The following is a 24,942-nucleotide window of genomic DNA, read 5'->3' on the forward strand; positions in this document are numbered from 1 at the left end:
CATTTTGCTTTCTTCTCCCCATAAGACAGAAGGAGTTTCCGTGAGAATCACTCGCTTGGCAACCTGGATGGCTGATGCCCAGAGCAGGTGGAGGAAACTGGAGAGTGACTCCCCTGGCATCCTTTCCTTCTGCGGGCAGTTAGAGGTTCATTTTGAAATTTTTCACAGGAGCAGCCCATTCCCCAAGAGGCGGCCTGAAGGAAGCAGGTTGAGAAAGCCACGTTTCATTGGCAGGGAAGGTGTGGGAATCCTGAGGCTGTGCCCTTTACGATCCTGCAGTGCGTATGTGAGAGCTGGCAGCCACGTCAGCCCTGGAGGGGAGTCGCCCTTCCCTGAATATCTGGGAGACCTGGGGGCCAGGCGCTCTGTGACTGGATGCTGAGTGGGGGCTGGACATGCCGTGGGCGCCTGGGGGGCAAGGCCAGATCCAGACACAAGGACCGGCCTCTGGAAGGTTCCGGTCCAAGTAGGAACAGACCGTGATCACGGCGCAGTGCCCTCACACGGAGAGGCGTTGCTGCTGTTTGCCGCTCTGGTTCCCCTACGCCGTGGCCTCTGTCTGCAGTGGCCCTGCCACCTCGGTCACCCGCCAGAGCTCTCATCACCGTGAAGCATCCTCTGCCACTGCTTCCCGGAAATCTTTCACTTCCACCCGAGTGGAGCCAGTGCTGTGCGCCCTCCCTGGCCCGACCTCCGAACCTTGTACCTCGGGCATCCTGTCCCCCGCAGACCTCTCTCTCCCTCCGCCTTCGCCCTGAGCTGCAGTTTATTTTACAAGGACTTAAAGACAAATAGTGATTAAGATGAAATGCAGGCAGAGCATCTAGCCTGAACTCTTAAAATGCCAACGTCATAAAAGGCAGAAGGGCTGAGGAATGGTTCCAGGTGAAAGGTGATGAAAGGGGCATCTGAGGGATCCTGGGTGGAGCCTGGATCCGGGGAACAAAACAGCCACAAGACACCTTTTGGGGACAAGTGGGGGGATCTGCATGTAGATATATTAGCTAATAGTATTATGTCAGTGATGAATTTCCCGACTGCGAATGAAATACCGTGTATCTCAGATCGTCTGTACTGAGGTTATATAGGAGAATGTCCTTGTTCTTAGAAGATGCAGGCTGGAGGGTGTCAGGGTGAAATATGGGGTACAAATGTGGCAGAGTATGAACAAGCAGTGGTTGTTGAGCTGTGCTTGCAACTTTTCTGTTGGTTTGAACATTTTTGAACGTTTTACGTGGATCGCCTCATTTAGTCCTCGGAGCAGCCTGGGGGTGAGGGAGCTCTATCATCCCCATTTTCCAGTTGAGAAAACAGAGGCCGAGCCAGATTCAAACCCAAGCCCAAACCCCATTATTCCACGGCCCCACTGCCCACCGTAATTGTGAGATTACGTAGGGTAACTCAGCAGTCTTGTACCTCTAGAAGAAACACTTCTGGTTTGAGTCTGAGTGACTTCTGTGGTGTAGAGCACTGGATCTAGAGCCAGCCTGGGTTTGTATCCCGGGTCGGCGACTTCATGGCTGTGTGTTGTTGGGCAAGTCACTTAACCTCTCTGTGCTCCCATTTCCCTTTTTTCTCTTTTTGGTAAGAGAGGATGATAATAGTAACTACTTTAGAGGGTTGTTCTGAAAATTAAGGGCACTGTTATGTGTCAAAGCTTAAAACAGGGTTTGGCCCAAAGTAAGTGATCGGTAAATGTTGCTGTTGCTGTTATACTCGATCTTGTAATGACAGCACTGCCTGCCTTGGCCCAGGGTGGATAAACCTGGAGGGTCTTTCTCTTCTGCAGCCAGGGCAGGCTTGCTTTCCAGAGCTGGCCTCCGAGGTCCCCCCAGGCGTCTAGGCAGGTGGCCCGTAATAGGTGCTCCAGAGATCTCAGTGTAGGGTGGGGGAGGGGGTACGGGCCTCCGTATGCCACCTCTTCCCAGCAGGACCGCCCTCCATAACTCCCCCGCAACAGTTACTCAGGTGTGCAGTGAAGGACTCCGAGGACACCCACCTGTTCCCACGGAGCCCTTGACCCACGAGCTCAGCAGAGCCGCCCAAGTCCGTCCCTGGGGGCTGGCCCCAGCCTCTTGTATTTTGTCTGTCTGTGTTGCCTTCACCCATTGACATTATAGCTCCTCAGACTGATCCGGAAACAGGCCAGATGGGGACCGTTGATAAATTCGCCTGGTTTTGCGAGCCAGACGCTCTCACACTTGAGAAGTCATCCTGAGAGCAGACCGCGGAAGGCAGGGGTCTCAGGCCTAAGCAGGTGGGGCGGCTCCTCAGTCGTCTTGGTCCCCTTCCCTGTCCCCCTTCACGGGGGCGGGCGGAAAGGAAAGGACGGTTGCCATAGTGACCCCAGAGCGCAGGCCGCGGTGGGACCCTGTGGTCGGAGCACCTGGCTGGGCAGCACAGCCAACATTTGTGGACGTGGTGCGGGATGCTGGGGGCACAGAGATGCGGCGGTCACTCGCCATGGAGTTCTGCTGATGCCCCTCACTCATCACAGTGTGAAATTATCTTATTTGTCTACTTATTTGTCATCTGTCTCTTCCGCTGGAACAGAAGGCAGAGACTCTGCTGTCCGGGCCCGACCTTGGTCCTTAGGATTTAGTATCATGTCTTCAGGCAGTGGGCCATCAGAAAATAGTGCCTGGCGGTGAATCCATGAACGAATGAATGGGTGCACAAGTGAATTTCACAGGCTAAGGGGAGAGACAGAGATGTGAACAGATTGTCACATTACAGGTGACCTGGAAAAGAACGTGTATATAAATTGATGGCAAATGTCGACAGTTGAAACTAGGGGTAGGTATAGCCAAGTTCATTCTGTGTTTGGAAATTTTCATTAGAAAAAAAAAAAGATAGATTGCTGGAGAAATACAGATTGAGTGGCATCTAACCCTGAATTGAGGCTCAGGAAGGCTTCCTGGAGGAGGTGACCAGAGGTTCGATATAAAAAGATACACGGAGTTAAGGGAATATAAAGAGGAGGTGGGGGCAGAAAGGATGTTTCAACAGACATTACCACGTAAGTGGTGACCTGGAGGCGGGAAAGAGCGGAGCATGCAGGTCAGTGTCAGCAGGGCAGGAAAGGGCAGGAGATACAGGCTCTAAGAGGGCTGGGTGCCCAGCCCCGCAGCTCAGTTTTATCCTGCGGGTAACAGGGAGCCAGGGAATATTCAAGCAAGAGAGCAGCTGGGTCAGCTCTGTTAGGTGAGAAAATAAAATGGTGCACATTTAAAACTCTCCAACTGCTCCTGCAGCCCTTAGCTCTTGACCTGGAGGATGGCTGGGGGGTTTGTACATGTCTCAAAGCGCGTTATTTTAGAGATTTGCTTTTTTTACCTAGCAAGTTTGTTTTCCCCTAAAAGTGGGATGGAGGCCTTTTTGTCAAAGGGAAGCAAGGTGGAGAACGCCTCCTGATGGGAGCCGAGGAGCCCGGAGAGTTTGGACCTCTGGAGGGGTTTCCTCTCCATGGATGTTTGGCTCTGTCTGGACAAAACATTGGGAGAGCACTTGCCGTTGGACAATTGACTGACACTCTTCTAGCCTCGCACGTTGATAGTCACAGGCATCCTCTGGTCAACCTTCTTCCCCTGGTTCCTATCCCAGCTCTTTCTTTGGTGCCACATTTTGTCCTATGAGCCCCACCCCTTTAGCTAAACCCGCTAAACGAGGCATGGTCAGCTGCAGGTTAACGACTCCAGCCACCTGACCCAGCATCCCGAGGGAAGGCTCCGGGCACTCCCTGAGTGGACAGACCACCTTCTATGTCTCGGAAAAACAAGCCGCCAGATGGGAAGGTGGCTGGGCACGAGGGTCTTCGAAATCGACTCTCAAGTGCCATCGGGCAGCCTGGCTTCTGGGTCATGGGATGGACGGCCATCGTGGGCACATCTCAAGTGAGGGGGGAGCCTGCCTGTTTGGTCGGAACAGCTTTTTTCGGAAGGCGATGAGTCGTGGTGCTTTCTCGTTACTACGGTAGCTCCCATTATTCGCGGTTTCGCTTTCCAAGGTTTCCATTACCCGCTGTCAACCGCAGTCTGCAAATATTAAATGGAAAATTCCAGAAGTCAACACTCGACAAGTTTTAAATTGCACACATACCGAGTAGCGTGATGAAATCTCATGCTGTCCCGCTCCATCCCGCCTGAGATATAAATCATCCCGAGGTCCACTGGGTCCACCTGGTACCCGCTTCTCGCCGTTAGTCACTCAGTAGCCGTCCCAGCTATCAGATGGACTGTGGCGGGATCGCAGGGCTTGCACTCCAGTAACCCTTATCTTACTTAATCATGGCCCCAAAGCACGAGACTAGTGATGCTGGCAATTCGGATATGCCAAAGAGAAACCGTCAAGTGCTCCCTTTGAGTGAAAAGGCGAAAGTTCTGGACTGAATAAGGAAAGAAAAAAAATCATAAGCTGAGGTTGCCAAGATCTACAGTAGAACGAAACTTCTATTCGTGAAATTGTGAAGAAAAAGGAAATTTGTGCTAGTTTTGCTGTCGCACCTCGAATGTGTATAAACAGGAAAAAACACAGTATACGTAGGGTTCAGAACTATCCGTGGTCTCAGGCATCCACTAGGGGTCTTGGAATGTATCTCCCGCGCATAAGGGGGCTTCTGTATATCCCTGGACCTCCCCTTTGCTGTCTCTCTTGCACCAAAATGTTTAAAGAGTCGGCAGGCAAGTTAGGAAGCCGGAAGAGGCAGGCGACTCCATCACAGATTCCTGTTCCCAGCATGCAGGCGGCATTCTCCGTCACCTGGAGCTGTCCCAAGTACCGGCAGTCATAGAGATGCCAGTTCTTCCACCCAAAGGACCTAACGTCCCACCGCGGGGGCCAGGGCTCCTCAGGGACTTTGGGAGGAGCGATGCGGTTCAGGAGAAGCGCCAAGTGTGGGCTGAGGTTGGAAATGAGTGTGTGGCCAAAAGATGAGCATCTTCAGGAAGGCTGCAGACAGTGGTAACTGTTGGTTTGGAGGTTTTTTCTTCCTGGAAAAGAGGTGTGTGTTGGTCTGAGTTGTCTGGTGAGGTTTCTGGGTAAGGATTGAAGCCACGAACATGGCAATGTGCCCAGAGCTTGGTCTTCAAGCCCAGACAGTCCTGGTTCTAACCCAGCTCCACCATCTCTAGCTGTGTGTCCTTGTGCAAGTGGCCAAACCTCTCTGAGCCTATTGCCTCACCTGAAAATGGGAAGAGTAGTATTTATCTTCCAGGATTAGATGAGACAGTGTGTGTTAAGCCTTGACACAGGAGGTATTCATTCATTCAATCATAGCCGATCCCTACATACATGCATAAATGAAGGCTCCTTCTGGCTAGTGAAAAGTTGGGATATTTCCAAGGGATTATGGGAATCCTGTCAGGCACACACCATAGCTCCAATCACCAAGAAAGTGTTTCCAAGCCACCTGCGGTGCAGACCTCGAAGGAAATAAATGATTAGGTGGTTATAGGCTGTGGCATTTGCATATGTAGCAGTTCCCGGAGTCCTCAAAATCGTTTGTTTTCTCAGAACGGGAAATGTGTCTCCTCCAATAGCGCTGACATTGTTTGTTTGTTTATTTTGGCCCTCCTCCGGGATCAGAGCGGGACACGTCCTTGTTCTGCATGGTGTCTGCACAGGTGCCCGGTCAACATTGGTGGAACTGAGTGAACAGATGTCAGAGGCCGGCCCTCAGCGTCGGCATAGGCATCCTTTTTAAACCAGATCTGTTCTGTGGGCCAGCCCGGTCGCATAGTGGTTAAGTTTGTGGGCTCCGCTTAGGCGGCCAGGTTCGTGGGTTCGGATCCCAGGCGCAGACCTACACACCGCTCATCAGGCCATGCAGTGGCAGCATCCCACATACAAAGTAGAGGAAGACTAGCACAGATGTTAGCTCAGCAACAATCTTCCTCACCAAAAAAAAAAAAACAAGCACACCAGATCTGTTCTTCCACCACTCCTCCCTTGATGGGTGGGACACCAAAAACCAGCTCCTCCATTCGCAGCCGCGTCTTGCCACGTCTTTCCTGCCCCGGGACGAGGCTGGCTGTCCCTCCCAGGCAGAGGGCTCGGATTTGCAGCCGCGTCTGTTCCTTTTTCCTTCACTTTGCTCACAGGCTGGGGGCCACCCGCTCTACAGTCATGTGTTCCTGCGCCCCGCGTCCGTGATTGACGTTGCCCTCGTCCTCCTGGGGGAGCCTGGATGCACGAGGCTGGGGAGTCGGGGCCAGAGCAGCATCTCAGAGAACCTAGACATTCTGGTGGGGACATGGGGCGTGCAAATAGCGCTTCCCCGAATCCAGGGCGGAGAAGAAACGCCTTCCCTACCCGGTGGAGAGGGGTCTCTGGCCTGAGAAAACGGCCTGCCATGAGCCGTCTCTCCCATGCCCGGTGTGCGTGCCGCTGCCAGATGGAGCACGCCATGACCTCAGGGGTTGGCTCCCTTCTTCCCATTTTATGGGTGAGGAAACTGAGGCCGTGCGGAGCTGAGCGACTTGCCCAGAGTCATCGAGCTAATCTATGGCACTTTTGGACCCGGTTTCTGGCTCGTGTGACTTTCTCAACTGCCCGCTCCATCCTTCCGAGGGGTCAGCACGTGCCTGTTTGCAAGAACAGAATTCCCCTCCCCTTATGCAAGTCACCGATGACTGTATAACCCCCCAGAGGCGGGTTATAGGAAATTAGGAACGCAGAGAGGGAGGGCGGGAGGCTGCGGGAGCTGGGGCTGGAGGAGGAAAGCCAGGCCCGAGAGAAAGCCTCCTGTCCCAATGCCAGCCGTCCTGGCCCCGTGAATGGGGCCCTGTTAGCCATCAGCAAAGGCCCCAGGCTCCGGCTTTATTGGTTTCCATGGCGACCCCTGGCCTTGACAACAGAGGCACTGAGCCTGTCATTGTGTCCCATTGGGTCTGCAAGAAAGCCAATGGCTGGGGCTGCAGACAGGAAAGGAATGTCCCCAGCCCCTGCCAACTCTGTTGTCTTGGCCCCGAGAGCACACGGGAGAATGCAGGAAGCATCTCTGGGGCCCCAGAGAGGTCTGGGGGATCCATCTCTAGTCTGTGCTGCACACAAAGATTTTTGTGTTCACAGGGGCCGTGAGGCAGCATAGTGAGATGAGACAGACGCCATCTTCATAGGGTGTTCGTGGAGCGTTGACTGTTTAGTCAGTGATATTTGTAGCCAGGCGCTGCTCTGGGGCTGGGGATACAGCAGGGACCCAAGTCCCAGGTCTCGGTTCACCCTCTGCTGGCCCACGAGGTGGGTCCAACTGGTATTATCCTCATGTTACAGATGAGGAAGCTGAGGCACAGAGAGGTTACTTAATGTGCCCGAGGTCACACAGTGGGTAAAAGGGGCTGGTTTCCCATTCAACGCCCTACACACCACCTGGGAAACAGCCACCCTGGGGCTTCTCTCTCCCTGTCTCTTTGGGAAGTCTAACTTTCAAAGTCAGAAACCCCCATTTCCGGGGACGTGGGGGTCATGCAGACGTGGGTCAAGCACAGGGCCCACCGGCCACCCCTCATGGCCGTAGTTCTCCACCTGGCCTCGGGAGCGTCACCAATGCCCGGATCCCGCCTGGGAGCTCACTCTCCTCATTCCCATGAGCAGCCAAGGGTAAGAATGGCTGGCTTGTGAGCTCTGAGACCTTCAGAGGCTGTCAGGCCGGGCAAACCCTGCAGGCCGCTGAAATTCCACGTGGACGGCGCCTGCATGGCGCAGCAGGTACGGGCGTCACACCGAAGCCCGTGCTTCCACGACTTTTGTTCTCCCTCCTGAGCAAATTGGAAGGATTTTCCTTTCTTCCTTTTGCCCTTTCGCCTGAATTCCTCTCATCCTATTGATCTAAACCTTGTGGACTCTCATCGCATCCCGCCCTCCAAATGCTCCAGGCTGATAAGAGGGAGCAGAGAGAACTAGTTAGCATTTTAATTAAAGGAAAAGGGAGAGAGAGAGGTGGGAGCAACTGGAGGACTCGCTCTCTGCTTAGAGCCGGGTTTCCCACTCATTTTGACGGAGACACGTAGTAAGAAACAGCATTTTTGCAGGCCTGTCGCATGCCCCACCCGAAAAGTCCCCTCGCTCGCTGTGTATTCCGATGCTTCCTGTTCTGTTTAATTGATGGATTAATTTAAATTTCTCCTTCAGTTCTGATCACGTCAAGGAAACAAATCCCTGGGGGTTTGGGGTTTTTTTTTTTTCTTTTTTTTTGAGGAAGATTAGCCCTGAGCTAACATCTGTGCCCATCTTCCTCTACTTTATATGTGGGACGCTTACCACAGCATGGCTTGACAAGCAGTGTGTAGATCCACACCCGGGATCTGAACCGGCGAACCCTGGGCTGCCGAAGCAGAACGTGCGAACTTAACCGCTGTGCCACCGAGCTGACCCCTATCCAACTTTTAACTCAATGACCTGCCTTGATTTTATTACAGCCTTTCCCCAATCACCTTTATTTGCAGCAAATGAAACTTTGAAGGAAGGGGGTTGGGTAGAGTTTAGAAAGGGTTCTAGGAAAATGAGTTTATTTAAACTTAAAAAACAAGGTGATTTCAAGAAATACGTTAAGTAAACACAAGGGGTGTGAGAATTAATTAAGAAAGTGAGGGGGAACCGCGGTGTGGAAGACACGGGGAGATTTGGGGTTTCAAAGACCAGGAGTGCCCGCCACCACCCCGCTTTCCATTCTGATTTGGGGATTTCTGCAGCCTTCCCTGGGTCACAACCCTCAGGGGGTGCCAATGCCCCGAAGCCCCCCCCCACAGCCCGGGATCCCTCAGGCCACCCCCTCCTTTTCCCAGGTGCATCCAGGGGCCAGTCTGTTCCAAAGGGCGATGCTAATGCTGCTCCTGGGGTCGGAGAGGGGCTCGGGGAGCAGTGCCGTGCGGGATGCTCAGTAAACTGTGGAGCTCTCAGCACGCCTGCCAGATGGTTCTGAGGGTCCCAAGGGGCCTTAGAAACGGTGTGCTCCACACCCACGTTTTACACCTGAGGACACTGAGGCCGAGAGAGGGATGCACCTTTGGTATCTGAGTCAGAGCGGGGCTGTGGTGGACCCTCATGTACGCAGCGACTTCACAGTTGAGGGGAGGGGAATATTGTTGGTAAGTTGTCGTTTTAACATGAATGTCAGACCTGCTCCCTGATTTTAATACGAATCCTCAGATCGGCCTTAAAAGGCAGGTGTTAAGTGTCCTCATTTCACAGCTCAGACACGTTGAATTCATTCAAATCATAAATTGACTCCAGGAACCTTGCCGAGCTCTGGATGCTGTGGAAACAAGAAAAACCCGACCCCTACTCTCTCAGGGTTCACATTTTCTCAGTGTGATTGGAGGGTTTTAGGCAGGAGAGTGATGTGAGATGAATTATCCTTAAAAAGATCAGGGACCGAGTAGAAAGCAGATGGAAGGGGAGCAAGAGAGAAAGCCAAGAGGCCCCCGAGGATGTCATTGCCCTTGTCCAGGTGAGAGACAATGGCGGCTTGGATCAGAGAGGTTAGGGACTTGCCGCCACCACAGAGGCCCCAGGATCCCGGGCGCCCAGCTCTCTGCTGTGACTGTCGATGCTCCAGGCATCTCTACCGGGGAAAAGGAGCCTTCCCTTGTGGCCGGCTTGCATCTGAGGGGCTCCGGAGCAAGTCCGCCGGGAGAGTCTGCCCCTCTCTCGGGCCCCTTTCCACAGTGACCCAGAAACCTCCACGGACCTCAGAGCACAGAGCTCTAGAGCTCTAGCATCGTCAGCAGAAAGAGAGCAGAAGTCAGAGACAGAGTAAACTCAAACGTCTCATGTGCCTGTGATACGCCAGGCTGTTTACATCTGCTCTCACTAATTCCCAGCACAGCCCAGCTGTGAGCGAGGCATCACTCTCCTGGTTCCAGAAATAAGGAAACTGAGGCTCAGAGCATTTTCATAAGTTTCACTGTGTTGCACAGTTACATAAGGTAGAATGGTGCCTTGGACCCAAGCTTTATAGTCTGAAGCCCAATCTCGGATGCCAGCTCCATGCACAGCACGTGTACCTGTACTGTCCATCATGGTGCACATGACAGACATGACTAATCAATCACAGCTCTTTTTCCCTCAAAGCCTAAAAGAGGCCATAAAATCTTTCAAATAGTCAGTACCCATTGATCACAATGTGATATTTATTGCCAGCCCAACCCCACCCAGAACCCAGCAAGTTAGCTTCTCCCCTTATGTTGGGTCTTGCTGATGCTCCTAGCCTAGGGGCAGTATGAGAAAGTCCATGGGACAAGTGGGTTCTAGACCCGTCTCTCTCTAACGTTAAGCAGCAGCAGCACAGTCACCATCAACAGTTACTCTGTGCCGGGGCCTTTGCCGCTTAATCTCATTTAGTCCTTGTAAGAAGCCGAGAGGCAGGAACTGTTACTATCCCCCATTGCACAGGTAAGGACACTGAGGCCAGCTGCTAGACTATAAGCCGGGAGAACAGCTTCATCTTGGTCTTGTTGGCCGTTTCAGCAGCAGCACCCACGCACAGCACTGGCCTGTCACGGGGCGCCGTGATGTCCCTTAGGTGATAAAGGAAGCGAAACCCGGATCACCCAGCCCGGAGCAGGCAGGAGTGCAAACGCAGGCCTGTGTGATTAGTGTGTGCTGTTCTGACCCCCTCGCCCCCATCTGTAAAGGACGAGGGCTCCATAATTCTTTCCTATTTTTATTTTTTTATTTAGGTCAAACTCACTGAACAAAATGAACCATTAACCATTTTAAGTGAACAATTCAGTGCCTTTTAGTCCATTCACAATATTGTGCAGCCATCACCACTGTCTCGTTCCAGAAGCTTTTCGTCACCCCGAACCACTGAGGAGTCTGGCCCACTATCCTTCTCACTTCTGACAACCACTAATCTGCTTTCCATCTCTTCGGCTTTACGTATTCTTGAAGTTTCATATAAATGGAATCGTACAATAGGTGGCCTTCTGTTTTTGAGTTCATCCGTGTTGTAGCCTGTGTCAGCCCTTCATTCCTTTTCATGGCAGAATAACACTCCTTTGTGTGAGTAGACCACGTTTTGTTGATCCGTTCATGGGTCGATGGAGACTCTGGGTGGTTTCCACCTTTTGGCGCTTGTGTGTAGCGCTGCTCTGAATGTACGTGTATTCGTTTGAGTTCCTGTTTTCTCTTCTTTTGAGCACAGTCATGCGTCACTTAACGACAGGGACACGTTCTGAGAAATGCGTCATTGGGCAATTTCATCGTTGTGCAAATATCAAAGAGTGCCCTTACACAAGCCCAGATGGTACAGCCCGCTACACCCCTAGGCTCTGTGGGACTAATCTTACGGGGCCACCATCATATGTGTGGTCTGTGATTGACCAAAATGTCGTTGTGCGGTGCGTGACCGTATATACTTAGGAGTGGATTTGCTGGGCCACATGGTAATTCTGTGTTTGACTTTTTGAGGAACCCATAATTCTTAAAGGCCATGCTAACTCTAAGACTGCAAGTTTAGGAGCCAGGCCCTGACTTCTTCCTCCCTATCAACACCCACCCCACTCAGTGCCCTCCAACATACCTTGTGAGCCCCTCCCCAGCCCACAGTGACCCCAGCATCTCACTGACATGCCGAGTGCATCCCCACCCCCAACGTGGAGACCTGGCTGAGCAGGACCCTTCTGGATAAGACTGGAGAGCTGGGCTCCCTCCCCCTTGAGAGGGTCTCCAGAGGGTCCTATCAGCAGGCAGTCAGCTCCAGCTGGTCCTGCCGCTCATCTTCCCTTCCACCGCTCTGTGATTTCAGGTCCCAGCCCCTCTCTCTGTGCCCCCAAATCCTTGCCCGTTCCAGGCCTCTCACGCCCCGGAGCATTTGCTCAGGTCTTGCCTCTCCTTTCTTCTTTGGCTTCTGAAACCTCCCAGCCCCTCAAGGTGCAGCTCAGGTGACGCCTCATTAGCATCCTAACCGCCACCAGAATTCATCTCTCTGTGTTCCCGTGGCACCTTGCTCAGGCCCACGAAAGTCCTGATTGCATCCTGTCTTATACAGAAGCAGTTGTTGACGGTGAACTGGAAAATCTTTATATACTTACCTTGCCAGGTTATTTTAAGAATTTATTGACATGATGGGTAAAGCGGCCTAGTGCAGTAGAGCTCCCATTTTCTCCCCCTCATTCCTCCGCCACTAAATTAACGAGCTTCAGAAAGAGAGGGGTGTTTTATCCGTCTTCGTTTCTCCTGCACCTAAATAATGCAGTGCCTTGCTTCTAACAGGAGCCTAATTAATTTCTGTTGATTGAATTAGTGGGCTAGAGAAAGTGAACAAGTGACATTAACTCTTCTGGTTGTTAGAACTCTGTCGTGCTCAGAATTAATGTCTGATGGAGATCAGGTTTCCTTATAAGGTCAGTTTCAACTGCGGGCCATGGAAATGTCACCTCCATCTATTTCCCAGTGTGACATTCTGTAATTGAAAGTGTGCCGGTGTGCGTCTCACTTTTCGCGGAGCATTCAAATGTTAATATTCGAGTTCTCCGAGCTTCTCGTATTTTCAAAAACACGTTTAATGGGAATTGAATGGTGTGGAGTCTTAAGTGCTCCGGTTTGAGACAAATGGTTTTAAATGAGAGACAGCAATTGCTCCGCTAAATTAACAGGCTTGCATGGAGTCGGAAGTGCTAGTATAGATTTTAAAAAAAACACCTATTGAATTATCAAGGAAAGAGTATGGTTTCTCAGTTAACTGATGGTCACACCTTTCACGTTCATGCTTTTCTCAATAATATTTCCTCTGGTGAAGAGCAACAGAATTTTCTCTCTGAACTAGATCATTTGTATCCATCAAGCCTGAATAGACCAAAGTTAGGTGTTTTGTTATTGGCTAAATTAATCGATATGTTGCAATGAGTGAAAGCAAAGGCTTTGGGATTGGACGGTCCCAGCAATCCTATGACCAAGGCCAGCTCCCATAGCACCTCCAGCTTCCGTCTCCCCATCTCTGAAATGGGGAGGTGCCCTCCTCACTGGGTGGTTGAGCAGATGGAGGGGGATAAAGGACCCTTCAGAATCTCACCCAGCAACCTCCTCCTACAGTCGCTTCCACCCAGGAGGAATCCTGGAGCTCCCACCGGGAGAGAAGGAGGTTTGCTGGCCGGAAGTCTTTATCCTTAGCCACCCAGCAGGGCTGGACTCCACCTGCAATGCTGAACCGAAGAGGCACTGTCACTCCCAGTGCACTGCCAAGATTTGGGGCTCATGAGTTTGATGCTTTAGCCCTGCTGTTAGCCAGGACTCTGTTTGCAAGCAAGAGAAATCCACTCAAAGTAATACAAGCAAGCCAAAAACGGGGGTGGGGCTTTCTAGACTTTCTTACCTGGGCACTATTGGGATGGGAACACTTTTCCCTCCCTCTTGATGTTTCCTTCCATGGGAAGGGACGTCTATGAGCCTGACACTCTGGCTCTCCCCCGCCTCCACCCGCGCATCCCCAGGGGCAGGGGGACTCCGGCTCACCGCCATGCCAAACTGGGCTGCAGGCTTGAGATGGAACCATGGAGGCCCCCACCTCCAGAACCTGCTCTCTTTCTCTGGTGGCTGCTTCTGCTGGTGGTGACTTCGCTGCGTAGGCCACATTCTTCTCCACCCAAACACTCTGTCTGAATGCTGGCTTCTCTCACGGGGTAGATGGCAGCTGACCCCACAGCGCCCAGGACTCTGGTCCAACCCAGTCCGGTCAACCATGGCCAGTGGGTCACACAGAACAGATCTGGCGGCTGGGTCTGCACCTCTGTGGACAGAGGAGGAAGCTTCTGAGAACGGAAAGGCTTGGTATGTTGAGCAGACACCCCAAAAGATGCCTCCTGCACCCACTTCCCAGCAAGCCTCAGTTGCCTCATCTGTGAAGACAGAATAATGATGGCAGCCACCCCCTAGAGCTCTGGGGATGAAACGGGGTGGTGTCTGCAGCGTCAGCCAGGAGGCCGCACATGTGAGCGCTCAGTACCTGGTAAGACTTAGAGGACAGGACTGCATCTAACTGACCGCTGTACCCCAGTGCCCAGTGGAGGGCCAACATACAGTAGGTGCACACGAATATTTGTAGAATACTTGTGGATCCTCAAGCCAATGCCAGCCACCTCCCCCCTTTTCACTCTCTGCTTCTAATATTACAACCTGACACTCCATTAGTCATGGGGGCACGGGGTTATGGGTTCTGCCAACTCGTCATCCTGAGCTCGGTGGCGGATGCCCACACAGTTCCTCACCTGCGCTGGTAAGCCGCGTGCACTTGGCATTCTGGACCTAACCCGTCATCCATCCTTGTTCCATTCTGTCTTCGGGGATTCAGGCCTCCCCTCCAGCTGAGGATCTCTCTGGAGCAGTGACTGTCACCTCTGGTTGGAGCGTCCTCCATGCTGTCATCAAAGGATCAGAGAACTGGGCGGGCAGGCCCTCTTGTTCCTCATCCAGGTCCAAGATGGGGTTTCCACACACATCGGGGCGGAGGGTAGAGTCGGGCAGCCCGGCAGAGAGGAGCCCGGGAGGGCTGCGGCCCTGCCTCCCGAGGCCGTCACGAGCACGTTTCGGGTGGCCGTAACTCGGAATAAACCCCCACGCTAGAGACAAGCTAGGACCTCCAAGCCGGACATCTCTGAATCCAAACCCAGGCTCCACTGCCGACCTGCCCTGACCCTGGGTAGATCACATCACGTCTTTCTATCGTGGTAAAAAACACAGGACGTAAAATTTACCCTCTTAACCATGTTCAGTGTACGGTGTGGTAGTGTTAATGATATATATCTTGTGGTGCAACAGATCTCTAGGACCTGTTCATCTTGCAAAACTGAAACTCTATACCCACTGAACAGCTCTCTTTTCCTCCTCCCTCCAGCCCCTGGCAACCACCATTCTACCTTCTGGTTCAAAGAGTTTTACTCTATATGCCCCATGTGAGTGGCATCACGCAGTATTTCTCCTTTCGTGACTGGCATCTTTCAGTCAGCATAACATCCTCAAGGTCCATCCATGTTGTGGCATGTGACAGAATTTCCCTCCCTTTTTAGGGCTGAGTAATATTCCATTGTGTGTATATACATTTTCTTTGTCCATTCACCCCTCAGTGGACTTTAGGTGGCTTCCACCTTTAGGCCATTGTGAATAGTGCTGCAATGTACATGGGTTAAATTACATCACTTCTGGGCCTCAGTTTCCTTGTCTGTAAAATGGGGATAATCCTACCTACCCTATTGTGAGTGTTCTGGAAAGTGCCAGTACAGCGTCTAGCACATAAAGGGGCCTTGATAAATCATGTTCCTAGCACCCTCTACTTTTCCTAAAAAGCACTTCCCCAGCTGTAATTATACACTTGTTTGTGCCCTTGTGTGTCTCGTTGTCTTGTGTCCCTCACAAGGATGTCAGCTCCACGCCTGGCTCATTCACCCTTGTATGTACATCCAGCTCAAGAAAGAGTGCCTGGTGCAAAGTCAGTGTGTGATGGAATATTCGTTGCAGAATGAATGAATGGACATCTGTGGATCATTTGGGCTCAGTACTGTGTAATAATGAAGTTTTCTGACTCTGGGGTCAGAGAGATCTGAATTCTGTTTTCAGATCCACCACTTAGCCTCTCTGTGCGTCAGTTTCCTCATCTGTAAAAAGGGGACCACATAGCGTTGTTGTGGGCGTTAACAATAATAAATATCAATCGTTCTGTGCATGGAGTGATCAGCACCGTGTGCGGCACACAGAAAGGACTCAGAAGACAGGGTCCACAGGTAGGAGCGAGAAGCGGTTCCATCGTTGTTCTAAGATACAACACAACATCACTAAAAACACACATGCCAAATGATGAAGCAGGTACTTAGCAAGAAGACCCACAAATAGCAAGGCGCACAGAGAGCGCATTTGACTGGTGGCCTGGGGAGGCCGGGAGGGGAGTGGGGCGAGGTGGGAAAAGGAAATAAACAATGTGGGGGGCGGCACTGCTCCAGGCTGGGATGCGAAAGGCAGCAGCAGAGTGAGGCCAGGATTTGGGGGCAGGACTTAGGAGGAGTCTGGAGAGAATCTGCACACCTGTGAGGCGGGAGCCGGGAGCCCTGACTCCCGGGGCTGTGTAGGGTAACCATCTGGTTTGCTGGGGCCCTTCTGGTTTGGAAACGTAAAGTCCCACATCTCAGGAACCCCCTCAGTCTCGAGTGAACTCGGGGCGGTTGGTCATGCTGGAGATGCACAGCCCCCAAAATGGGCCGCCTGACACTCTGCCGGTCCCAGGATGCCCAGACAGCCCGATGACCAATATTCCATGTGGGAACAGGGCAGAGGGAGCTCCCGGCTTCCCACATCCAGTTGACACTCGATGTTTGACATTCCCCCTGTCTGAAGGCTTGCTCGCTTGTCCAGGTGGATGACATGCTGAGCTTGTCATCTCGCTTACGGGGGGATCTCGAGCCAACTCTGTCCCCCCTCTCTGTTTTTCCGTCTAGAAAATGGGCATCATAATCCTCCCTGGGTGTGGTCAAGGTCCAATGAAAATGCACGGGACCGGGCTTTGACTTAAAGTGGATATCCAACATGGAAGCAGGGCATCTGATGTCCGAAGAACCTTCTCCACTGTGTGGGGAAGTGGTGGGGCTGGGGTACGTGGCCGGCAGGGCAGTGGTCTTTGCTGGCCTAACTCTGGTTCTGGTTTCTTTCAGGGAGGTAGCGTGTGAAGGGGGTCTCTGTTCCCGAAGGAGGGGATCATGGCCTCCATGTTGCTCACCCGGCGGCTGGCCTGCAGCTTCCAGCACAACTACCGCCTACTTGTGCCCGGTAAGCCCTGGTCCTGATGGAAGCCACAATCAAGACTGGGGATTCTGGGCTGGAAGAGTCCTTGGGGATAAAAAGACTGGCCAGCCAGCGCTTCTGGGGCTGTCCCATTATCCCCCATAAAACTGTCCCCATCACCACCCCTCGCAGCTCCCTTCTCTGTCGTATGCTCTTGTCCCCGGTGGACAGCTCTGCAGTGCCAAGACAGCGGATCATCCTGGAGCCACTCTCTTTGCACGGAGGTGGTGGCCCCAGCAGCCAGAAGGGCCCAGGCTGCCCCGACAGGGACCATCTGGGGAAAACACATAGCTGGGCTTGCTGCCAGGAAACACGAAAGCTACAAAAGTCTCAGTAATTGACGCAAAGTGTTCAAGGGCACCGGACAGGAGGCAGCGTCCCAGGAATGTCCCACCCCCCACCGCCCTCTCTCCACCTCTCCCTCCTTTCCCACACCCAAATGGCCGCCAGCACCGGCTCACTCGGCCGCCACCATCTCTCGGGTGCCTCTGTTTCCCTCTGCCCCACTGAGGGCAGGCAGCTTAGCCAAGCGAGCATCCTGCGGGCATGACCTTGTGAGACCTCCCTCCCCATAGTCCCACCAGCAAGGCACGAGTGAATCCTATTTTACAGGTAAGAAAACCCAGGCTCAGAGAAGCGAGGTCACTCGCCCAAGGTCACACAGCCACTTGAATCCAAGTGAGTCTGGCCCCAAACAAGGGAATTACCAGCCCTCCTCCATATGCCTCCTGCGGCTCTGGGAGAAGGAGACACAAACGGGAGCCTCCTTTGGATGCCCTGCGCCTCCGGTCTGTCCCCAGGCTCTCAGAGCCCCACGTGTGTGGTCACAGTGTCCCTTGTTATTGTTGGTCCTGCCTGCCTTCTGATGGCCATGTTCATGGTTTGTATGTTGAATGTGGTGTTTGTGTCCCGGGTGGGATAAAAAGCAGGAGTGTTTGCTCCTCTCCCAGGAGTATGAGCAGCTTTTGTTTTAAAATAGACATCTTATTTTGGAATATTGTTCATGTACAGAGAAGTTGCAAAGGTGGTCCAGAGAGATCCCCTGTGCTCCTCGCCTGGCTTCCCTGTTTCACATCTTCCGTCACCAGACGCTCTTGTCGAAACTCAGAAACTGACCTGGTCCTGGACAGTGGTGTTAACCAAATTCCAGACTTCTGTTTGCATTTCTGTCTTCCCCTTAATGCCTCTTTCTGTCCCAGCGTCCAGACTGCATTATTCGTCACATCTCCCCAGTCTCCTCCCATCTGTGACAGTTGCTCAGTCTTTCCTTGTTGTTCTTGACCTTGATAACCACAAGGAGTTACTAGTAGCTTTTGAGGTTGTGCTTTATTTAATTATAAGAGACGCATATTAGTGCTCACCCATAATTATGTTAAGAATCAACAGAAACCAGAACGGCACAGGTATGGTGTATGCCAAGCTGTCGGCGTGGAAAATTCATTCATTCCATGACTAACAGTGTTGATCACCTGCTCAGCGCTGCACTCGGTGCCGAGGACACATCAGTGGAAAGGGAACGTGGCCCCCGGCCCCCGGCATGGCCAGGTGGCACACGCAGATCCACTTTTGAAGGTCATTCTCAAGGACATCCAGGACTTCCCAGGGAGACAAGGAGGAAAGAGCAGTGGATTAAGACTCAAGGCTGGGCTACTGGCTTTGCCACTTGTTAACCACGTGAGCCGAAGCAATGGGCAGAGCCTCCCCACCCCTCAGCTTTGTCGTCAGGAACGTGGGGGTGACAGCAGTGTCCTCGCTGCTCCACCTGTCTCCTGTATCAGAAGAAATGGTCCATGGGAGAGCGCTTCACTGACATTCACAATAAGGTGGAGAGTGTCCTAACAGAAACGGAGGCACAATGCAAAAAAACGGAAATGGCTAAATCAGAGTTACTCGGCTGTGCGTTGTCTTGGTTGGAGTTGAATCCTTTGTTGGCACTCTTCTGCCAGATTTAGAAAACCATAAGATTTTTTTCTTTTCTTTTGGCCTACCAATTTGGCATATCTAGTATGATAGGTAGATAGGTGATAAATAGATTCTTTTTTTTTTTTTGAGGAAGATTAGCCCTGAGCTAACATCTGCTTCCAATCTTCCTCTTTTTGCTGAGGAAGACCGGCCCTGAGCTACTATCCGGGCCCATCTTCCCCTACTTTATATGTGGGACGCCTCCCACAGCATGGCTTTTGCCAAGCGGTGCCATGTCCACACCTGGGATCCAAACCGGCGAACCCCAGGCTGCCGAGAAGCGGAACGTGTGAACTTTACTGCTGCGCCACCGGGCCGGCTCCAGATTCTTTTTTTAATAGTAAAATACAGTGTTGGCAAAGATGCAGGAAGATTTGCACTCTCATACATCGCTGATGGGCTGGTCGCCACCAGGGGATGGTTTTGAAATGATAGAAATAATCTCTTTTAATCCGTTTTGTCCTCACCACAACACCATAAGATAGAGGAAACAGACAGAGAAATTAAGTAACTTGCCCAGAGTCTGGCAGTTAGCAAGTGGCCGAACCAAGCTCTGAATCAAGCCAGTGTGGCCCCAGGACCCACACCCTTAACCTCTGTATTGTTATTTGTTGCCACATAACAAACATCCCCAGACTTAGCAGGTTAAAATAACACCATCTCACAGTCTCTGTGGATTAGGAGTCTGGGGGCGGCTTGGCTGGACCCTCTGGCTGTAGGTGTCTCCTGAGGCTGCCGCTGAGCTGTCAGTCGGGGCTGTGGTGTCATCTGGAGGCTCGCCGTGGGAGCTGGGAATCCGCTTCCAAGCTCACTCACAGGGCTGAGGCTGGATTCAGTGCCGTGTGGACCTCTTCACGGAGCAGCTCACAACACGGGAGCGGCTTCCTCGCAGTGAAGGAGAGCAGGAGGGTGCCCGAGCCGGAAGGCACAGGCCGCTCCCGCACCCGCCGTGCTTATGTGGAGTCTGCACCCACTGGACCACGGTGAAGCCGTTAACCGTGATGCTAGGTCATGACCTGAGGCCGTGTTCCCAGCGGCGTTGCTTCATGCCCGCCCCCGAAAGTTTGTAAACACATATTGGCAAATAAAGCACAGAGAGTGGAGACTAGACGGCAACGTGGTTATCTCAGGGTGTGAAAGTACACGTATTTATTTCCCCATTACTGCTGAGTGATATTTTCCTCGATGCTCGTGTTATCAAAAAATAAATGGGGTGGAAGTTGAGGGGATGATAAGATTTTTTTAAAGGAAAAACAGAGCAAACAACTCCAGTTGAACTTGACCTTGACTTTGACCGGCTCGCATAAGGAACCCTTGATGTTTGGGGAAAATGACGTTCATTTATTACTCTCTGTATAAAGATCAAGAGGATGTTAAAAAGGTTCGATGACTGTTTTTATGGTTTGGAGTTAAAAACTGACTGTGGATTGGCGTGGCCCCTGAGGGTGGTGAGCATCATTAGCCGACGCAGGGGGCCCGGCTGCGTTTACCCACAGTGCTGGGTCTCGTGTGTCACACCCCCCCCCCTTCTGGGCCTTCTGTTTTATTCATGAATGAAAACGCTGGGTCATTCAATATTAATTCAAAGTTTTTTTGCTTCCTTGTGCTACAGATAGTAATTTGTCTCTGTGGGAAGTGAGTTGTTTTCCTGCAAATGTTTCATTTCAAAGACCGGCATTCGATGAGATGAAAGGTATCATCAGATACTTTCATGGTGTCTAGGAAAGGAGAGGTCAGACAGACAAATTAGACAAATTTCCAGCTTCGTCGCTTACCAGCTGTGTGACCTTGGGCAAGTTGATTGACCTTTCTGAGCTTCAGCGTCTTCTTCTGCAACACAGGAATAATAATAACCTTTACCTCCTAGAGGGTTGTGAGGCTTAAAGGAGGTAATCCATGTCAAGCACTCAGGATAACACCTGGTACATTCACACATTCACCATAAGTGCATGATAAATGGATCTGCCCGTGTGACTTGTAAGAGAGCCCAGCTCCAGCGCCCCCGGCCGTCTGCGTCCCATCCGCGTATTCCCACTTTCCAATTCCCGAGAGATCTGATGGCTACGAGGCGACGTCAGGGCATTTTCTGGAGAAAGGAGGGAAGGACTTGCATGTCTTCAAGTGAGGACAGCTCTGCTCATTTTGAGTTTTTCACTTCCCTCTTTGCTGGAAGGAAAGAAAGATCAGCACCCGTTGAGAGTTATCTTTACCCAAATACGCGTCCCAGTTCCACACACGTCCAGTTGGAGTCAGTCTTGACCCAGTAGCCCTGAGTTCTGGCCAGAGATGACATCAACAGTTTAGTATAAAAAAAGTCACCAGTATGTCCTCATGACCCTGAACTCTCCGATAATGGAATAAACTCTTTTTATTTTAGGATCCGACAGCAGACAATAAAAGCTGGTTTCTTCATCCCTTAAAATAAGTATAGTGTTGGATTTTTAACTGGGCTTTATGTTCAAAGGGCTACACTTTATTACGGAATTAATTCAGATCTTTCCTTGGTGTCCAAAGCAGTCATGGCAAATTAAGAATAAGTTAAGTGTTTTCTAATGTCGTGGTTTTGTCTGTGTGTGTGAGAGACAGAGAGACGGAGAGAGACATCCTGGCGCATTTCTTCCCTCTCTGAGTTTTAGTCTCCCCTCCCGCGTAACAGACACAATAACTACCCCACAGGTTGTGTAAGAATGAAATGAGATCACATGTATGATTGATAGGAAGTGTTTAGCGAGTCCCTAGTTTGATGCAATTATGGCAACCCAGGTCAGAGAAACTAACATTTCCCAACCATCAAACGGGTGCCAAGAAGATAAAAGATGAACAGGGACCCGAAAGGGATTTCTGGGGGCTCCTGGGGGTAAATCCTCACACACTGCTCTTGGATTCACCAACCTGACTTTCCCTCAGTGATCAAGGAGACTCGGGGCTGCCACTTCCCTTTTTTTTTTTTTGAGGAAGATTAGCCCAGAGCTAACATCTGCTGCCAATCCTCCTCTTTTTGCTGAGGAAGACTGGCCCTGAGCTAACATCCATGCCCATCTTCCTCTACTTTATATGTGGGACGCCTACCACAGCATGGCGTGCCAAGCGGTGCCATGTCTGCACCCAGGATCCAAACCAGCGAACCCCAGGCCGCCGAATCAGAACGTGCAAACTTAACCGCTGCACCACCGGGCCTGGCCCTGTGACTTCCATTTATGTCTCAGGAATACCCTGAGCTGAAAAGCCGTGTGGGGTCAGCCTGGGACACCCTCTCTATGTATATTACTCTATGTATGTTACTAAGCAAAAAAGGTGAAATGGGTCTCAAGAAAATGACTTATAACCAAAACTTCTTTTCTTTTTGAACAAAAAGCATCCATAAGTGGGGGCCACTTGAATTTAGACATTTGATTGTTCCCTCCTGGGTGATTTTTGATTGTCACAAATAGGGGCTAACTCAGGGGGAAGTGCTACCGGCATCTCGTGGGTGAGGCCAGGAATGCAGTTAAACATCCTGCAGTGCACAGGACGGCCCTGCACGACAAAGAATTATCCAGCCCACAGTGTCGGCAGTGCCAGGGCTGGGAAGCTCTGGTCTATGCATACATTTAGATATAGATTAAATTTTTACAAAATTTGGATAACTTTTATAATCTGACCTTTCACATGTTAATACCATGGGCATCTTTCCATGTCCATAAATATTCAAAATGTCAACCTCAACACTGTTAATGGGTAGATAATATTCCATCATCCGTGAAATGGTCGAATATGTCATATTCTGTTTAACTGCCCTCCATCCTGGTACACTTAGGTTGCTTTCTCTTTGTTGTTGTTAGAGCCAGTACTATTATGAATCTTTTTGTTATTCTTGTTGTTTTGGGGGTTTTTTTTGAGGAAAATTAGCCCTGAGCTAACATCTGCTGCCAATCCTCCTCTTTTTTGCTGAGGAAGACTGGCCCTGAGCTAACATCCATGCCCATCTTCCTCTACTCTCTATGTGGGACACCTACCACAGCATGGTGTGCCAAGCGGTGCCATGTCTGCACCCGGGATCTGAACTGGCCAACCCCGGGCCGCCAAAGCGGAATGTGCAAACTTAACCACTGTGCCACCAGGCCGGCGCCCTGTTAGGAATCTTTTTGACCTACGTCTTTGTGCACTGGTCCCACTATTTTCGTAGAATGAATCCTAAGAAATGAGATTGCTCAGTTGAAAGGAATGGGAAGCCGCATCCGCTTGTCCTCACGCCAGCAGGACGTGAGCGTGCCTGTTTGCCAGCAACTTCACTGACACTGGGCTTTCCAATTTTTACATCTGCGGTGTTCTTGTGGTTCCCGGGTCTGGCCAGATCCAGTGTTCAGCGCTGTCTGGCTGGGATGGGGTTGAGGTCCTGGCGCTGCCTCTGTTAGGGCCCTTGGGTGTTGGTTCAGGCAGGATTCTCGTTATATCTGCTGTCATCAGGGGTTCTCATCATCTTTGTTTACCACAGGACCCAGACACATCAGCCAAGCCGCAGCCAAAGTCGACGTTGAATTTGATTATGACGGGCCTCTGATGAAGACGGAAGTCCCAGGGCCTAGGTCTCGGGTGAGTGGAGCACACCTGAGTGGGATGTTTTGGAAAACAGCAGAAGGGGTCCATGAGGCAAGAACACAGCTAAGCTTAGGGACCTGTATTCTTAGCTGCTTTCAGAGAGTTGAGCCCTAGACGTCCAGGACGTTGAACCAGGCCACTCTGCATAAGAAGTCTAAGAAGGCTCCCCAGAGGAGATGTACCAGTTATCCAATGCCACAGTAATGCTGCGTAACAATCACAAGACCTCAGTAGTGTACAGATTGCTCATGCATCTAGGGTTAACCGGGGCCTGGGCAGGCAGCTCTGCTGGGCTCATCTTCATGCCTGGGGCTGGCTGGCTGTTGGTTGATCTAGGCTCAGTTTGTCTTGGTCACTGCAGTGACTTTGCTCTGCTCCGTGTGTCTCTCATCCTCCAGTAAGCTGGGCTGGGCTCGTTCTCATGGCAATGGCCGAGGAGAGCATGCAGGGGTCTCTGGAGGCGTAGGGTCTGCACTGGCCCACCGGCTCTTCCACCTCATTCTGTTGGCTTGCTGTGAGCCCAGGGTCAAGGGCTGGGGCAGAACATCCCAGCAACAGTGGAAGAACGTGGCAATGCTATATGGCTCAGGGCATGGATAGGAAATGCCCTTGAACTTGATCTTGAAAGATAAAAGGGAGGAATTTGCCAAAGGAATGCATTGTCTTCTAGGAAAGTACTTGTGGACAGTCCATGGCATATGAGAGACTTTGGGTAGCTCTGAGCCCCTGGAGTAGATGTTAGCGTGTGAGATGGAAGAGATGCAAAATGAGTTTGATGAGGGAGGTTGAGACTTCTCCTCAAAGAACATGCTGCAAAACCTGCATATCACACATTCTGGAAGGCTGACTTACCTGGATTCTGTGTTGTGATGTGCAATACTGTTTCTAATGTTTGCATCTAAAAAAATAACAGTGTCAACCTCTTTAATACAGATTTACTTTTTTCTTGCATATTTTGTAGATTTTATCCAGTGTCATTTTTTTACCATGAAACCATACCCCTGTTTTCTTTTCTTTCTTTCTTTCTTTTTTTTTTTGGTGAAGAAGATTGATCTAACATTATTGCCAGTGTTCCTCTTTTTTTTTTTCAGTCTTCCCAAAGCCACAGTACATGGTTGCATATCCTAGTTGTACGTTCTTCTATGTGGGACGCCACCACAGCATGGCTTGATGAGCAGTGTGTAGGTCCGCACCCAGATTCCGAACCAGCAAACACTGGGCCGATGAAGCAGAGTGCGCACCTAACCACGATACCACCGGGCCGGCCCCCATACCCCAGTTTTCATTGCAACTACTTGATAGATCCAGAAACCTTTGTACTGATGTAATTAACTGTAGTTATTTGGGACAGTGTATTGCTAACACAAGGAGACACTTTTTTCATGCATATTTCTCTTGAGGAGGGGTGGATTTTTAATTGAATAGTAGTAAAATACTTGGAATAATTTTTCATATTCTTATCATTAATATTATTTCTATTTTTATGCAGAAATATATAATTTTATGACACTAATTGCTAATGTTTATTTTATGTCAAATTATTTTTAGAGATGAAGTCTCTGTAATGGTAAAGCAGCTAGCTTATGTTTCCCAGTTTCTACATAGAATTGCATGAATAGTTTATGGAGCTTTTGGATT

At 51.0% G+C, this 24,942-nt stretch overlaps 1 protein-coding gene and 1 long non-coding RNA gene across 4 annotated transcripts in view; one reads left to right on the forward strand and one right to left on the reverse strand.

The window, feature by feature from the left end:
- The window catches only part of ABAT (4-aminobutyrate aminotransferase), a 92,414-nt gene that overhangs the window by 32,589 nt on the left and 34,883 nt on the right, over positions 1-24,942 (forward strand). For 2 of the 3 annotated variants that reach the window (XM_046666942.1, XM_046666943.1), the window contains exons 2-3: positions 16,635-16,749; positions 23,201-23,298. In XM_046666942.1, the coding sequence (XP_046522898.1) occupies positions 16,680-16,749; positions 23,201-23,298 (168 nt within the window). In that variant the 5' untranslated portion in view covers positions 16,635-16,679. Of the gene's footprint in view, positions 1-16,634; positions 16,750-17,245; positions 17,377-23,200; positions 23,299-24,942 lie in introns of those variants that run through there. The other variant, XM_046666944.1, reaches the window with a different exon arrangement.
- On the reverse strand, positions 10,647-14,343 carry LOC124242202 (uncharacterized). The gene is made up of 3 exons (XR_006889391.1): positions 14,205-14,343; positions 13,453-13,726; positions 10,647-13,142 (listed from the first exon to the last, which is right to left on the reverse strand). It is a non-coding gene; the product is annotated as an uncharacterized LOC124242202 (long non-coding RNA).

This window comes from Equus quagga, chromosome 7 (assembly GCF_021613505.1).
Source record: "Equus quagga isolate Etosha38 chromosome 7, UCLA_HA_Equagga_1.0, whole genome shotgun sequence".
In the NCBI taxonomy this organism is placed as follows: Eukaryota; Metazoa; Chordata; class Mammalia; order Perissodactyla; family Equidae; genus Equus; species Equus quagga.